This window comes from Dasypus novemcinctus, chromosome 9 (genome assembly GCF_030445035.2).
Source record: "Dasypus novemcinctus isolate mDasNov1 chromosome 9, mDasNov1.1.hap2, whole genome shotgun sequence".
In the NCBI taxonomy this organism is placed as follows: Eukaryota; Metazoa; Chordata; class Mammalia; order Cingulata; family Dasypodidae; genus Dasypus; species Dasypus novemcinctus.
This window is the reverse complement of record NC_080681.1, coordinates 99,139,441-99,155,675: the sequence shown is the minus strand read 5'-3', so window position 1 is coordinate 99,155,675 and position 16,235 is coordinate 99,139,441. Positions and strand designations below refer to the sequence as shown.

Below are 16,235 nucleotides of genomic sequence, written 5' to 3'. Positions count from 1 at the left end.
TAAATAATGAAAATGGTCATTTGCATTTCTAAATAATTTTTAGAATAAACTTGTAAGTTTTTACAAAAAGTCTGCTGGATATTTAGTTGGGACTGTCCTGAATCTGTGGATCAGTTTGCAGAGAATTGACATCTTACAAATTTTGAGTCATCCAGTCTATGAACACAGTATCTTTCTCTTTTATTTAGGTCATCTTTAATTTCTCTAAACAGTGTTTCACTGTATAAGTCTTCCTTATAGCTTATTAAATTTATTTCATTAGTATTTGAATTTTTTTGATGCTGTCGTAAATGGTATTCTTAAATTTAATTTTCAGTTCGTATATAGAAATACAGATGATTTTGGTATATTAACTTTATATCCTGTGGCTGCTCACCACCTCAAATACTAGGATTTTCTACTTTCTAGTAACTCATATTATCTGTAAATAAAGACAGGTTTTTACTTATTCCTTATCTTTTTTTTTTCTTTATTTCACTAGTTAGAATCTTCAGTACCAGTTCAATGGAAGTGCTGAGAGCTAGCGCAGAGTGTACAGTCTTGTACCATTAAGTATGATGCCATCTATGTGGTGGCCATAAACCTTTAACAGGTTGAGGAAGTTCCCTTATACTCCAGATTTGTTGAAGGTTTTTATAATGGTTGGGTGTTGAATTCTATCTGTTGGATTTCCTGCATCTATCAAGATGTTTGTCTGGTTTGTGTTTTTTTTTCAGTCATTTAAAATGGTGAAATATACTGATGGATTTTCAAGGTTCTAAGTGTCTGTGTTCAAAAGTGATATTGATCTATAGGTTTTTGGTAATGGTTTTGTCTAGTTTTTGTTTCAGGGTAATGTTTATATCATAAAATGAGTTCGGGTTTCCTTTTCTATTTTTGGAAAAAGAATTTGTGTGATTTCTTTAATTCAATAGTGAAGCCATCTGGTTGTGGAGTTTTTTTGCAGGGAGGTTTTTAATTATGAATTTACTTTCTTTAGTAGATATATAGTTAGTTATTCAGGTTATCTGTTTTTTCTAGAGTAAGTTTGGTTAGTTTGTATCTTTAAAGAAAATTGTCTATTTCACTTAAGATGTCTAATTTATTGATACCTTTACCTTTTAAAAGATCTATATTTATTGTAGTTTTATTGATTTTCTTTTTTTAACATTGATTTTTCTCTTATTTTTATGTCCTTCATTTACTATACCTTGGGTTTTTATTTGTTCTATTTTAATATATAGTTTCTTAAGATGGAGCTTAGATTGATTTTAGACATTTCTTATAGAAGTGTTTTAATGCTATATGTGTCCCTTTATACACTGGCTTAGTTTCACCTGAGAAATGTTGTTTTTAAAGATTTATTTTATTTATTTCTGCCCACCCCCTCATTGTTTGCACTTGCTGTGTCTGTTCGTCTTCCATATTTCTTTTTTTTTTTTTAAGTAGTGTTTCTTTAGGAGGCACTGGGAACTAAACCCAGGACCTCCGATGTGGGAGAGAGGTGCCTAATCCCATGAGCCATCTCTGTTCCCTACTTTATTGTGTCTCTCATTATGTTTTTCTTCTTGTGTCTCTTGTTGCATGACATTGTTGCATCAGCTTACTATATCTGCCCATGCCAGCTCGCTGTATTCTTTAGGAGGCACTGGGAACCAAACCAGGGACCTCCCATGTGGAGGGCAGGAGCCCAATCACTTGAGCCACATCTGCTTCCCATCTGAGAAATTCCGTTATGTGTTTTTATTTCATTTAAATTCATAATGTTTTGTTATTTTATTTTTGATTTTTTGTTTGTTTTTGGGTTTCTTTTTCAGTACTAGAGCTGGGGATTGAACCTGAGACCTTGTATGTGGGAAGCTGTGCTCAACCACTGAGCTACATTGGGTCTCCCGAGTTCTTTTTCATTTGTTTGTTTTGTTTTTAGGAGGTACCGGGCATCAAACCCAGGATCTTGTACATGGGAAACAGGTGCTCAACCACTTGAGCTACATCTGTTCCCCTGTGGTTTCCTCTTTGACCCATGAAGTATTTAGAAGTAGGTTGTTTAACTTCTAATTTGGGGGCGATTTTCCTGATATATTTTCATTATTGATTAATTTCATTAATTATTGATAAATAATCATTATTGATAATTTCATTATAGTTAGAGAATTTATTGAGGTTTGTTTCATAACCCAGAATATGGTTTGTTATGCATTCTATTAAATAGACCTGAATGGTCTTACCTCATTGGGTAAATCCAATATCTGGAACATAGTAAGTATCCAAATGTTAGTAATGATTACAATGTAATCTCTGCTTATGCTTTCTCTCTCTTTTCCCTTATAGGTTGGTTTAATCTCTAAAGCTTGAAGAATTCTGAATCTTAGGCACTGAAACTAACTTTCATATTCTGTAAACTTAAGCCCTTTCCAGCCTTGAGAACCCTGATTCTTGAAGATCCAAAATTACATTTTATATTCTTTAAGTTTTTGAAATTCTTACAGGGACGGAAGAAGTCTATAGTGGCTGTGGAGCCTAGGAGTCTTATTCAAGGAGCCTTTCAAGGGTGCTCAGTGTCTGGGATGACACTGAAATACATGTATGGGGTAAATGCCTGGAAGAACTGGGTTCAGTGGAAAAATGCCAAGGAAGAACAGGGGGAACTGAAATGTGGAGGTAAATACACAGCACGGATTGGGTGATACATGGGGGGAAATGCACATAAAACATACTTCTGTGGGATGTGCATGTATTTATGTTGTTATAGTTATGTTTTCTCAATAGATGGAGGTCCACAGATCAGCTGATAAAATATTAAACTTAAAAAAAAAAGTTAACACATATAGCATACTAAGATAATCTGAAACAGAGCATGTGAAAACAAATGTCATATACTATCATTATTAGTATTTCATCATATATACAAATTATAAACCTGAGTCTTAGAGGAGCCAGTTAATTTGGCCAGCGTCATGTACATAGAAGCAGTGCTCAGGACCTTGATTCCAAGAGTTGTTCGTAACCACCTTGCAACAAGGAACACAAGAAGAGGAGAGAAAATATAATGAGTTGGAATGTGGAATTCTGTATCTTCACTCCAGGATATTTTCCATCTAAATATAAACTTTGTAGAAAATAGTGAATCTCTGGCTATTTAATTTTCTCTCAAAGCAAGCATGAAACAGACTTGATCTTTGAAAGCAGCAGGGTTCATGTGATTATTTTGCCCTTTGCCAAAAGTCAGTCATTTAAGAGTGTGGTACATGACCAGCTACTTTATACATCATCTGCTCTGTGAAAAAGTGGAAAATGTGATAGATTTGTTGGACAAGCATATTTTCTGTTTGGTGTGCATGAAGATTTTGCAATGATATAAAAATAGAAGGAGTTAAGAGTTAAGAAAAATGTTTCTTGATTTGGGAAGGGGATTGGGGGGATAGATAAATATGGTCATAGATCTACTCAAAAGACATAAATCCTAAGTAAAAATCCTCATAAAACTTTGGTTTGTGCTTTACTTAGTTTTTTCCCATCTTTATTTAAACTTGTGATTTGTTTTTATTACCTTGTCAGGAGTTGAACATGCCTCATCTAGCCCATGTTCTGACCCCTTAGTAACTGCTCAAGACCATGGACTCTCTCAAGAATCCTCAGAGTCAGGCTGTAGAGGTAAAACTTGTTCTCTCTGTACTGTCTGAATTATTTGTAATAACACTTTCAATTAAAATTTTTAAATTTAATGTTTGGAATTATTTAGAATTTGAAGTCTTAAAGTTAGAGAAATTAATACCTACCCCCAATTTTAAAGAGGTTGTTATAAAAGGTAAAGTTGTGTCTTCTGGTCATGAGTTTATTATGCAAATATAAGGAATTTCATTTCATTTTCTAACAGTGCACAAGTAGCTCAAAATATGTTTGTGTAGTAACCCGTGTAGAACCTAGTGTGAAAAAAGCCTTGCTTCTTCTGTAGGAATTTTTCCTAACAATGTGAGCTATATAACTGACTATATTTGTGGGTTTCTCATTGGGTGTCAGGAAATTTGGAACCAAATAAACAGTTTAATTAAAGTAATAGTGTATAACTTTAGGATTCACATTAATTCTCTTTTTTCACTTATTTTGACATCCCGTTCTGAATTTTTTTGCTTTCACTTTGTAGTTCCTGTTTTCTGTATGTTGTATATAAGTTATTTATAAATTATTTGTGAAAGGAGATAGTGAAAGGATAGATGAGTATGTCCATGTAACTAGATTTTTAACCCCTTTCCAACAATACAGTCTCTCTAACACTTGGGTATGTGCATGCACTCTTGGCTTCACCTCATTCTACACTGGTAGTTTTGGGGATATATGTAACCCTTCTTATTGGAGCAGTTAGTCTCTACTGTGGGCTGTGACTGACACATTGACTTCTACAGATCAAGTGTAATCTCTGTCCTCCACAGTTATATAAATAAATTCTTATTCTGGGGGTTTATTGGACTTTTAACTTCCCACTTTGAGTCACAACACTCTTTGTTTTTAAAAAGAAAGGAGGTAGTGAGAATAGAAATATGATATTGTACCAGACTACAGGGCCTAAATGTAATAGCCACAGAAGATGCCTACTGTTTCTATTACTCATCAAAAAAAAATGCCTACTAAATACCTATTATATACCAAGCAAGGCGCTAGGTACTGGGGTGAACAAGTCAGACATGGTGCTTGCTCTCATGAACCATCACATGCCCTCTGCAGAGCCAACTTAGGGGAGCCTAAGTGTATTTTTTGAAACAACAGTTTTGTCTAAATCTAGAAGAGCTGGATGACTAGAATGACTAGAAAAAGTGTTTTAATTCTAACCCCACAATGTGGACCAATTTGCTGCAGTAAAATCTCTACAAATCAAATTGGATAACTTCCTTTCTCAAAATTAATTCAATTTTTTGTTTTCATAATCTTATTATGATATATGAGGTTTACCATGATCTGCCTCCTCTGCCCTTCTTGCTATTCTCCTTTACACCTAAGTTTCCTGAACTGTTTCACCTTTGTGGCCCTAGCACATACTATATTCCAAGGGTATGTGAGGGTGTTTTATGCTATTTGAAGTATTTTGTATTCAAATAAATCGGAGTTAAAATTAAACAGCATTCATTATTACAGATATTCTCAGAGCCAATCAGAACCAAAAGGTATTGTGAGTTCTTTATAGGCAGTTAACAGTGTGCAGCATTTCCCAAACTTGTCAGACCTTAGAGACTCAGTTTTCTCCAGCTCTCACATAAGACTAGTGTTTTGTGGAATGTACTTTGGGAAATCTTTTAGTGTCCTTTGACTGAATTCTTTACCTAACCACCTGTTTAGCTCTTCATCTTTCAAGGTCTAGGTTAAGTGTCACATCCTCCAGAATCTAATCTGACCCTTCCCAGTCTATTAGATATGTCCCTCATTTGCTTACATAGACTTTTGTTTAAAAAAATAAACACCTCTAACATAGCACCCATTATACCATATGCCTTTATTTCCCTAAAAGCCTTGAGGGTCAGGGTTTGTCTTTAACCCATGTAGTCAGCAGCTCGTACCACAATGTGTGGAACATAGTTGTGTTCGATGTTTATTCAGTTAATCAAGTAATGTTACTTCATTTGTTATAAGTTAACATTTCAGATGTTTTCTACTTTTCCACAGTACGCTCTATTAAGCTGAAGGAAGATATTCTTTCCTGCACTTTTGCTGAGTTGAGTCTGGGCTTATGCCAGTTTATCCAAGAGGTGCGGAGACCAAATGGTGAAAAATACGATCCAGACAGTATCTTATACTTGTGCCTTGGGATTCAGCAGGTATCAAATTAAATAATTATTATGAAATTTATTACATTTTTAATGGTTCTGTGAATTAAACTGAAAAATGATGATGTATATTATTTGATACTGCTCCTGTATTCTCTTTTAGTCAACTACTGGTGTTGACTTTTTCTTTTTCTTTTCTTTTCTTTTTTTTTTTTGAGGTACTGGAACCTTGTATGTGGGAAGCCAGCGCACATCTGTTTGAGCCACATCCGTTCCTATGGTGTTGTCTTTGTTTTTGCTTTATTTTTTATTTTCCCACACACACACCCCTTGTTGTTTGCACTTGCTCTCTGCTCTCTGTGTCTGTTAATTGAGTGCTGTCTGTGTCTGTTTTTCTATTTAGGAGGCACTGGGAACCAAACCCACGGCCTCCCATGTGGGAGGGAGGTACCCAATCGCTTGAGCCATATCCGCTTCCTGCTTGTTTTGTCTCTTGTTGTGTCATCTTGTTGCATCATCTCACAGCCCCAGCCCTTCCCATCAGCTCACTGTCTTGCCTGTGTTCTTTAGGAAGCACTGGGAACCAAACCTGGGACCTTCTGTGTGGTAGGCAGGTGCCCAACTGCTTGAGCCACATTCCCTTCCCCTGGTGTTGATTTTAAAGCCTTGATCATATAGCTTTTTGTAAGCTAAATTGAGTTGTTAGTAGATAAATGGAAATTAAGGATGGTCCATTTTATCAGTAAATGAACAAAAAAAGGAATATAGCAATTCACAAAAGAAGCAACACAGATGACTGTATCTATGCATAAATTATGTAATTTATTTAAATTTTTAAATGCAAATTATAACCACAGATATTACCTCTCACATTAGCAAAAATTTAGAAATTATAGTATTCACTGTTGACAAAAGTTCTTCGAGAGGGGGGTTCTCTTATATAGCTGGTGATAATTAATATGTACTATCTAGAAAGCAGTTTGAGCATATATTTCAAAAACATGTTTTTAAATGTTCATACTTTTTCACCATTAATTTGGTTTGGAGAAGTCTCTTCAAAGCTAATGTTATGAATTCAGACATCATTGCACAAAATGGGACATAACTTCATTTCATATTAACAAACATGTTTGTTAATATTTTTCTTGTGCTTAGTTTTTTGTAAAATGAGATCCATACTTTACGTATTTTCCTTACACATTTTTTTGCAGCTTGCTTTTTCCAGTGGGGTTATTCCTCCAGGTCAATGTACATCAAATCCTTAAAAAAAAAAAAAAAAAAAAAAAAGGCCAAGTAATATTGTAGAGTATGACTGCGCCAGTTTATTCAGCCTTTCCTCCTTTTTTTCCTTTCTTTGCTCCTATAAACAGTGCTTCAGTAAACATTTTGTTTGCATACCTTATGAACTAGTGCATGTGAGTGCCCATTTCTCGGATCCTCTTTAGCAGTGAAATCTCTCCTTTTTAAGATTTATTTTGGTGCATAAAAAAATGGCATCTTTTGACTGCATTTTTTGAATTTTTTTTATCAAGTAGAATGTCTTTTTATTTGGGTTTTTCCTACTGTGAAGAACCTATTTTTTAAAAATCTCTAAGTAGGATCTCTTATAATGGTGATATTAACTCTAATATTGGTTTTTAAAATAAAATTTTCTAATGTATTGTTTATTTCAGTTTTTGTTTATGTTATCCTTTGACATTCAAAAGGTTTTCCTTTTACACAGTTTAATACACATATATTTTCCTGGGGTTTTTGTATTGCTTAGAATAGTCTTCCTACTTATGTGTTTAAATTCAAGCTTCTTCCTAAAATATTTCTTTGTTTTGAGGTTGAATCTTTAATCCACTGGTCTTTATTTTTTTACTTGATGAAAGGATATTTCTGATGAATAACAAGCAGCATTGATTTTCCCACAGAATTGAAATGGTGACTTTGCTGTTTAATAAGTTCCCATTATATTTTAATCTAATTTGTAGGCTGTAAAAGATATTTTTTAAAGTAACAAATTAGAAGATTTTGATAGGTTCTGGGAAAAAATTTTATTGAGCACTTATTATCTGACATGCTTTCATTGTGCTTGGTAATAGTTGTAAATATTATGAACATGCATCTTGTGCTATTGGAGTTTGTATTATAGATTTAAAAGAATATTTTCTAATTTTATCAAAACAAGGACATCAAGAAGTAAAATGTCTGCTGGGTGGTTATTAATATTTTGATGATTTGTGTGTATTCAAAACATGGTCATTGCAATGATTTCAATGAATAACATTTAAGTACTTTATATGTCAGATATTCTACTACATAAAATAGATTCCTAATTTGTGAGACAAACGATAAGCCTTTGAAAATTTTTTCTACATTTATTCTGGTTTTTGTTTACATTAATAACTTTATGTATTGAAAGGAGGCCATAAATTAACAAATATGAAATTGTCAAATGATTGTTAATAGTGAGGAAATACCAATATTAACATGAAATAAACTTTCCTTAACTGTAAGGAATTGTAAAGGTGACTAATGTTGATATCTCAAATTTGCCCCCTTTTAATTTTATTTTTTCTGATTATAAAAGTATGCTAATTTAAAAAATTTTTAAAAATACTGAGAAGTAGAAAGAAACTAAGCTGAACTTTTATGTCAACTGGACCACCACTGTTAATATTTGCTGGGAAGGGCACAATGTGGGAAGGTTGTTTAAGCAAAAATAATAATTTCTTTTCAGTTTCTTTAACCTGTTTCTTTTAATTAATGATATATCATGATCAACTCTATATCATGGTTTATAATGCATTGTGTCATTTTTTTAATCAACCCCTTCTTAAGATTTTTCTTATAAACAATTCTTTGGTGAACATCTTTGTACACAGAACTTGGTACAGTGTCCAGTGCACAAAAGTTCTTAATTTTGATGAAGTCCAATTTATGTATTCTTTTCTTTAGTTGCTTTGGGTGTCATATCTGAGAATCCATTGTCAAATCCAAGATCATGCAAAATTACCCCTATGTTTTTTCTAAGAATTCTGGGTTTTAGCTCTTATGCTTAGGTCAACTTGACCCATTTTGAATTAAGTTTTGTACGTGGTGTGAGTAGGGATCCAACTTCATTCTTCCATGTATTTAGTTGTCCCAGCACTAGTTGTTGAAAAGACTTGTTTCCTATTGAATGGTCATGACACCCTTGTCAAAATCAATTTCCAGGCTTTCAGTTCTATTCCATTAATCTCTTTGTCTGTCTTTAGGCCAGCAGCCTAAATTTTACTGCTTATTGTAGCCTTGTTTTAAGTTTTGAAATCCAAGAGAGTGAGTCCTCAAGATTGTTTTCACTATTGGAAGTCCTTTGCATTTACATATGAATTTGAGGATTGGCTTTTCCCTCTCTGAAAAAAAAAAGCCATTGGATAAGAATTGCACTGCATCTGTAGATCACTTTGGAGAGCGTTGCCATTTAATAATATTAAATCTTCTGATCCATGTACACAGGTTGTCTTTCCATTTACTTAGATCTTTAATTTCTTTCAGTAGTTTTCAGTGTCCTGTACCTCCTATTGATTCTCTTTGATGCTATTGTAAATGAAATTATTTCCTTAATTTCCTTTTTGGGTTGTTCGTTGCTAAAGTACAGTTGGTTTGTGCATGTTAATATTGTATCCTACATGTTTCCTCAATTCATTTATTAGCTCTAATAGTTTTTTTTTTAATTCTTTGGAATTTTCTATATATAAGTTCATTCCATCTGTAAAGAGCGTTTTTACTACTTTTCCTATTGAGTTGCCTTTTACTTCTTTTTCTTGACTGATTGCTCCAAATAGACCTTTCATTACTATGTTGAATAGAAGTGGCAAGAGTGAGCATTTTTCTTTTTCTGATCCAAGGGGGAAGTGATATTTATTTTTAAAACATGTATTTTGTATGTTCTTATATGTTTGCTTAAATGCACAAAACTCACCTTTATGTATTTATAAAGAAATATTTTTAAAAGATTGTAATACCTCTGAATATTAATAGTAATTACCTTTGTGTAGTGAGTTTAAGTGTGTCTTTCTTCCACTTTTTCTGTATTTTAAGTCTTTTCCTTAATAAGGATTTTATTTTTAAGTTGGAGAAAATGTTTTATTAAAAGAAGAAGAAGAAGAATCTGTAAGCTGGTAATAAAATCATGAATTGCCTTTGAAGAGAAGTCATTTAAAAATGTGTATTAATGTGGTGTCTGTTTACTAGCCAGAATAAATTTAAATGGAAATAAAAATTTTCCCCAAATCATATGTAGACAGGAAAGTAGAAAACCAAGGTGCAGCTTTGGATAAATAAGTTTAAAACACCAAATAAAACATGAGAATATCTTTAGCATGTAATTATATGCTGCCATATATTGTTCTGTAATTGATTATCATATTTCTCTTTCTAAATTGATTTTATCTGGTCTGCATCCTTAAAAAGTTTTTTAACTGTACTTTACCCAAGCTCCAAGCTGATACTGTTTCCCATCCTGTGACATGGTTCTTAAATATACTTTAAAGTGTTATATTTAGACTTGAACTTTTTGAGAACAAAGTGGGGAGCACAGGGTGGCCAGAAATTCAGGGGCAGGAAGTTGAGGCCTTTGGTTAAAAAGATGCAGATAAGTAGTTTTTTAATTTCAGTCTCCTCAGGATACCTGATACTTAGCGAACTATATCATTATTTCAGGAAATGTCTAGCAACTAAGTTAATAAACAGAAATGTCTGAGAGCACATCTGCAGGTATACACTGTGAATAAGGAAAAATGATTTGGAAAATATGCACTAGAATAAATTTTTAATATATAAGTTTCATAAATTGAGTTAATGATACTTATATATTATAATTACCATCCATGTTTTAAAAAGGAAAATAGAAAATTCTGCTCTGCAAGATCACTGCTCAAGATAATGTCAGTTAACATGAAAGGGATTCTTGAACTTGAATCCTGGTATTTTAACATGCGTCCTTAAAATACTTAGAAGTCTAATAGGGTTCACAATCCTGGAAAGGCAAAATTAAGGGTAAACTATGTTCTTTTAAAAGTTTTTTTTTTAAACTTTGACTTCTTTGTATCAATGAGTATTTTCCCTTTTTTTCTCTTGTAGTACCTATTTGAAAATGGTAGAATAGATAACATTTTTACTGAGCCCTATTCCAGATTTATGATTGAACTTACCAAACTCTTGAAAATATGGGAACCTACAATACTTCCTAATGGTAGGATGATTATTTTCAATTTTTATTGTTTTCAATGATGTGCTTTCTTAAATTGCTTAAGTTTTATGGCTGTCTTTGTGGATTATTCCTTTATTTCTGCCCTGATTCATAACATTTTTAGAGAAAGTCTTTGGTTTACTATTGATTTTTTAGTAAAACTATAATGTCCATACAGTGCATTTATAAATAACTCATTTCTGAAAATGCAAAATTAACTCGAGGTTATGTTTCTTTTTTAAAAACCCTTTTTTGACCTGGGTAGTTAGTGTTGGTAATGTTGCACACAACACCAGTTAGATTCTATTCCCTGACTCTCCCTGTTAGCAGTGGAGCTTTCTCAGTAGTTTCTGTGCACATTGAACTAATTATATTGAGAGAATTATGTCTTTATTTTAGAATTGCATTTGACCATCTGTTGTCAGGCAAGTCCCTTAACCTCTGCTATGGGTTTCAGGCTTCTCAACTCTGAGTGGAGAGGTTGAATATGAGGCTCAGGAATTTGGGCACATTTCTGTTGTGCAGCTCATCACCTTTGAAGCGTTCGAAGCTACAGAGTAGCTTGATGTGTTTAGCATTTACAAAGTTGGCTAGGGGCATAGATTTGGGGGTAATAGAATCATGTTTGTAGATTGTCCTCCAAGAACAGAATGCAGAAGAATCAACAGAAAAGAGAGAAATAACAGGAAAAACCTATATTTAAGGGTCATCATAAGAAAGGTGCAGTTCAAGATACATTTATTTTAATTCTTCTATAAGACCTCAGCTTTTCAAGAAAGGTACCAGATAAGTCAGAAGGAGGTAATCACTCTTAAACAATGTAAATTAAAAATAAGTGGGGAGGGAACTATGTGTGTATCTTCTAATGATCTTGGCTAAGTAAGACTGAACAAGTTAACAGAAAGCTTAACGGTCTCAAACAGGAGTCAGCAAACTACAGCACATGCTCCAGATCTAGCCTGCCGCTGCCTGCTTTTTTGTACAGACCATAAGCTAAGATAGTTTTTGCACTTTTTAATAGTTGGAGAAAAATCAAAAGGAGAATAATATTTTGTGGCATGTTAAAATTGTAGAAAATGCGAATTTCAATGTCCATAGTTTATTGGTACATACAAAACCATGCCCATTCGTTTATGTATTGTCTTTGGCTCCTTTTGTTCTACAACAAAGTTGTACAGTTCCTGTGGCCTTAAAATTCTAAAGCATTTGTTGTCTGGCTCTTTGGTCTAAAATAACAACAGATTAAAACTATTTTAAGGGAATGATCATAATGTCTACTTGAGTGGAATCACCTGCCCTTTATTTAGTTCTGATGCCTTTTCTGTTTATCTGCGTAAGAAGGAATAGAGAGGAAGATTCAGTCAGCCTCCTTTCTTTTAGACCTTCCTATCCTAGGATTTGAGAATTACTTAGTCCTGTGTTGCAGGGGCTCAGTACTGTTTCTTTTTGTCCTCTTCTGTTCAGGTTACATGTTCTCTCGCATTGAAGAAGAGCATTTGTGGGAGTGCAAACAGCTGGGCGCTTACTCACCAATTGTTCTCTTGAACACTCTCCTTTTCTTCAATACCAAATACTTTCAATTAAAGAATGTTACTGAGCACTTGAAGCTTTCCTTTGCTCATGTGATGAGACGAACCAGGACTCTGAAGTACAGTACCAAGATGACATATCTGAGGTTCTTCCCTCCTTTACAAAAGCAGGAGTCGGAACCAGGTGTGTGATGGTATTTCTACATTTCTATTTGAAATCTACTTAGTACTATAGTAGAGAGATGGCACAGAGGGGTAATCATAAATTCTAGTAAAGCCTAGCCTTACTTTTAACATTTTAATGTTTTTCTTTCTTGTCAGGTCTAGGTTAAAAGCTTGCCTTAACAGCTTAAACCTTAGTCAGTCCTTCCTTTCTACATCCCTCCTTTTCCCTTCCTCTCTCCCTCTGTGCCTCTACCTATTTTCCATTACTTGAACACTTACGTAGAATGCATTAAACCACCTTGTGTACATGTAAAACTAACCTTTTGTAGTTAATAAGCAGGTGTATCTCTTTTGAGATAGTATGCCAATTTGCACAGGTTTGAGGAGCTGTGGTAGTATTTTGTTGGTTATAAGAAAGTTCCACCACTTAAAAACTGACAACAGGGAAACGGACTTGGCCCAGTGGTTAGGGCGTCCGTCTACCACATGGGAGGTCCTTGGTTCAGACCCCAGGCCTCCTTGACCTGTGTGGAGCTGGCCCATGCGCAGTGCTGATGCGCGCAAGGAGTGCCGTGCCATGTAGGGGTGTCCCCCACGTAGGGGAGCCCCACGCGCAAGGAGTGCACCCCGTAAGGAGAGCCACCCAGCGCGAAAGAAAGTGCAGCCTGCCCAGGAATGGCGCCGCCCACACTTCCCGTGCCGCTGAGGACAGCAGAAGTGGACAAAGAAACAAGACACAGCAAATAGACACAGAGAACAGACAATGGGGGAGGGGGGGGAATTAAATAAAATAAATAAATCTAAAAAAAAAAACTGACAACAGAGACCTGATAGGGATGGATTTAACTGTATTGAACATTTTTTCCTTTACTTTCGCCCCTTGTGTAGTTACGATGCCAGATTAGGTTTATAGCAGCTTCAAGTTATATTCAATGGTATTATGCTTTCTGTAATACTGTTATAAAATAAAGTTTGTTTATTCCCTCTAAAAAAAAAAGTTTGTCTTGAAATGAAAGGGATTTCTTGCTTACAGATAGGGTGGGGCCCAAATCTGCGTATATAAAATATCCCAGGTGATGTAAATATGCTGTCTGGTTTAAGCCTCACTGATTTAGAGGCACAAGATGGGTTGATTGCCAGTTTGAAAACCTGCTTAACCTTTTTTTCCCCTTTTATTAACGTTTTTAAAAAGATACATAGATCATAAAAAATGGTTACATTTTAATGTTACATTAAAAAATATAAGAGGTTCCCATATATCCCCACTCCTCCCACATCAACCACCTCTTTCATCAGTGTGGCAAATTCATTGCATTTGATGAATACATTTTGGAGCATTGCTACACAGCACGGATTATGGTTTATATTGTAGTTTACACTCTCTCATGCCATGGTCCTCAGGATGGAGGAATAAAATATGGATTAGAGTAGACTTACTGGTATTCTGTTATAGAATTATTGTGCCTCTAGCAAGAGAAGAAACTATCGTTGATGTGGAGACAGTGGCCGTGGGAGTTGTTGAGGGCAGGGAGAGGGAAGAAGAGGTGTGATATGGGGACATTTTTGGGACTTAGAGTTGTCCTGAATAATATTGCAGGGACAGATGCAGGATGTATAACCCACTATATACTGCTTCTTCTAAATCTTTTTTTTTTTTTTAATTTAACCAGAGCACCTCTTTTTAATTAATATTAATTATCAAATTCTGAAGGAACTTAAAACCTGGCAGGGCACACACTACTTTAGTACACAATAGAATATCAGTAGCAATGATTTCATTAGAAAGTTTTTATGGTCTTGTATTTCTAAAACAGCCTATTAAATAATAGCTTGGTTTAAAAAAAATTTTTTTTTAACTATTTTGAAATACTTACAAACTTACAAGTCAGTTAAAAAAATAATACAAAACCCATACTGAGAACGCCAAAATACCCCTATCCCATAGATACCCATATCTACCAGTTCTAACATTTTTGCTACATTTGTTGTATCATTCAGTCTTTCTGTTTAATCCATTTTCTGAACACTTGAATGTAGGTTGTAAGCATCTTGCTCCTTGAATACTTAATACTGCCATGTACATTTCCTAATGCAGTTATCAAGTTCAAGAAGTTTAACATTTATGATATAAAGGTTGTACTCCATACTCTGATTTTTTCATATGTCCCAATAATGTCCATTTCAGCCTTTTCTCCTCCCTTTCTAGATCCCATCTAGGATCGTATATTACATTTTAATTGTCATTGTTCTTTAGTTGCTCTTTTTTTTTAAATTGTGGGGACATATATACAACATGAACTTTCCCATCTGAACCACTTCTACACATACCATACCATTCATTGGATTAATCACATCATAGTGTTGCATTACCCTCACCATCTCCCATTACTAAAACTACCGTTTCCCCAAACAGAAACCTTATGCCCATTATGCATTAACTCCTCATTCTCCCTGTCCCTTGCCCCTAGCAACCTGTACTCTAATTTCTGTCTCTATTAGCTTGCATATTACCCAGTATTTTCTTTGTATTACCATGAAGCTTAAATTTAACATCCTAAATCTATTATCTCATTTGATTTGATACCAACTACATTCCTATACTCCTCCACTCCCTCACCTTTATGCAGTTCTTGTCACAGATTATGTATTTATACATTGAGTCCAATACTATTGATTTGTCATTACAGTTTATGCATTTTCCTTTTAGATTCTGTAGGAAGTAAACAGTGGAGTTAAAAAACAAAAATAATTTCCATCTCTTCTACTGATATTATGTGTTCATTTATCATTTTCCTGGATTCCTTTAGTTCTTTTTCCATTTATATTTACTTATGTTTTTACCTTAATTGGTGATGTTTATTTCTTTATGCAAGTTTACTCTGTTGTCTTTTATCCTTTCCTTTCAACCTACAGAACTCTCTTTACCATCTCTTCTAGGGTTAGTAGAGTGGTGATGAACTCCCTCAGCTTTTTATCTAGGAATGTCTTAATCTCTCCTTTTTTGTTTTTAAGATTTATTTGTTTCTTTCCCTTTCGCCTCCTCCCATTGTCTGCTCTCTTGTGTCCATTCAGTGTGCATTCTTCTGTTCCACTTGCATTCTCAGCAGCACCAGGAATCTGTGTCTCTTTTTGTTGCATTATCTTGCTGCATCAGCTCTCTGTGTGTGCAGCGTCCACTCCTAGGTGGGCTGCACTTTTCTGCACAGGGTGGCTCTCCTTGCAGGGTACACTCCTTGCGCATGGGACACCCCTGCATGGCACAGCACTCCTTGCGCAGCAGCACTGCACATGGACCAGCTCCCCACATGGGCCAGGAGGCCCTGGGTTCAATCTCTGGACCTCTTATATGGTAGGCAGATGCTCTATCAGTTGAGCCACATCCACTTCCCTCTCCTTCATTTTTGAGAGATAGTTTTGCCAGATACAGAATTCCTAATTGGCCTTTATTTTGCTTTCAGCACTTTAAATATGCTATCTACTACTTTCTTGACTCCATGGTTTCTGATGAGAAATTAACATTTAATCTTATTGTGGCTCCCTTGTATGTGACATGTTGCTTCTCTCCTGTGGCTCTCAGAATTTCTCTTT

The 16,235-nt window shown here is 34.7% G+C and overlaps 2 protein-coding genes across 6 annotated transcripts in view; one reads left to right on the top strand and one right to left on the bottom strand.

Moving 5' to 3' along the window:
• The window catches only part of KIAA0319L (KIAA0319 like), a 249,023-nt gene that overhangs the window by 106,696 nt on the left and 126,092 nt on the right, over positions 1–16,235 (bottom strand). The window lies entirely within an intron of this gene.
• The window catches only part of ZMYM4 (zinc finger MYM-type containing 4), a 199,677-nt gene that overhangs the window by 176,776 nt on the left and 6,666 nt on the right, over positions 1–16,235 (top strand). For all 4 annotated transcript variants that reach the window (XM_004472218.3, XM_012530540.4, XM_058303901.2 and 1 more), the window contains exons 24-28: positions 2,469–2,640; positions 3,538–3,633; positions 5,635–5,786; positions 10,845–10,956; positions 12,418–12,666. In XM_004472218.3, coding sequence (XP_004472275.1) covers positions 2,469–2,640; positions 3,538–3,633; positions 5,635–5,786; positions 10,845–10,956; positions 12,418–12,666 — 781 coding nt within the window. The remainder of the gene's footprint in view (positions 1–2,468; positions 2,641–3,537; positions 3,634–5,634; positions 5,787–10,844; positions 10,957–12,417; positions 12,667–16,235) is intronic.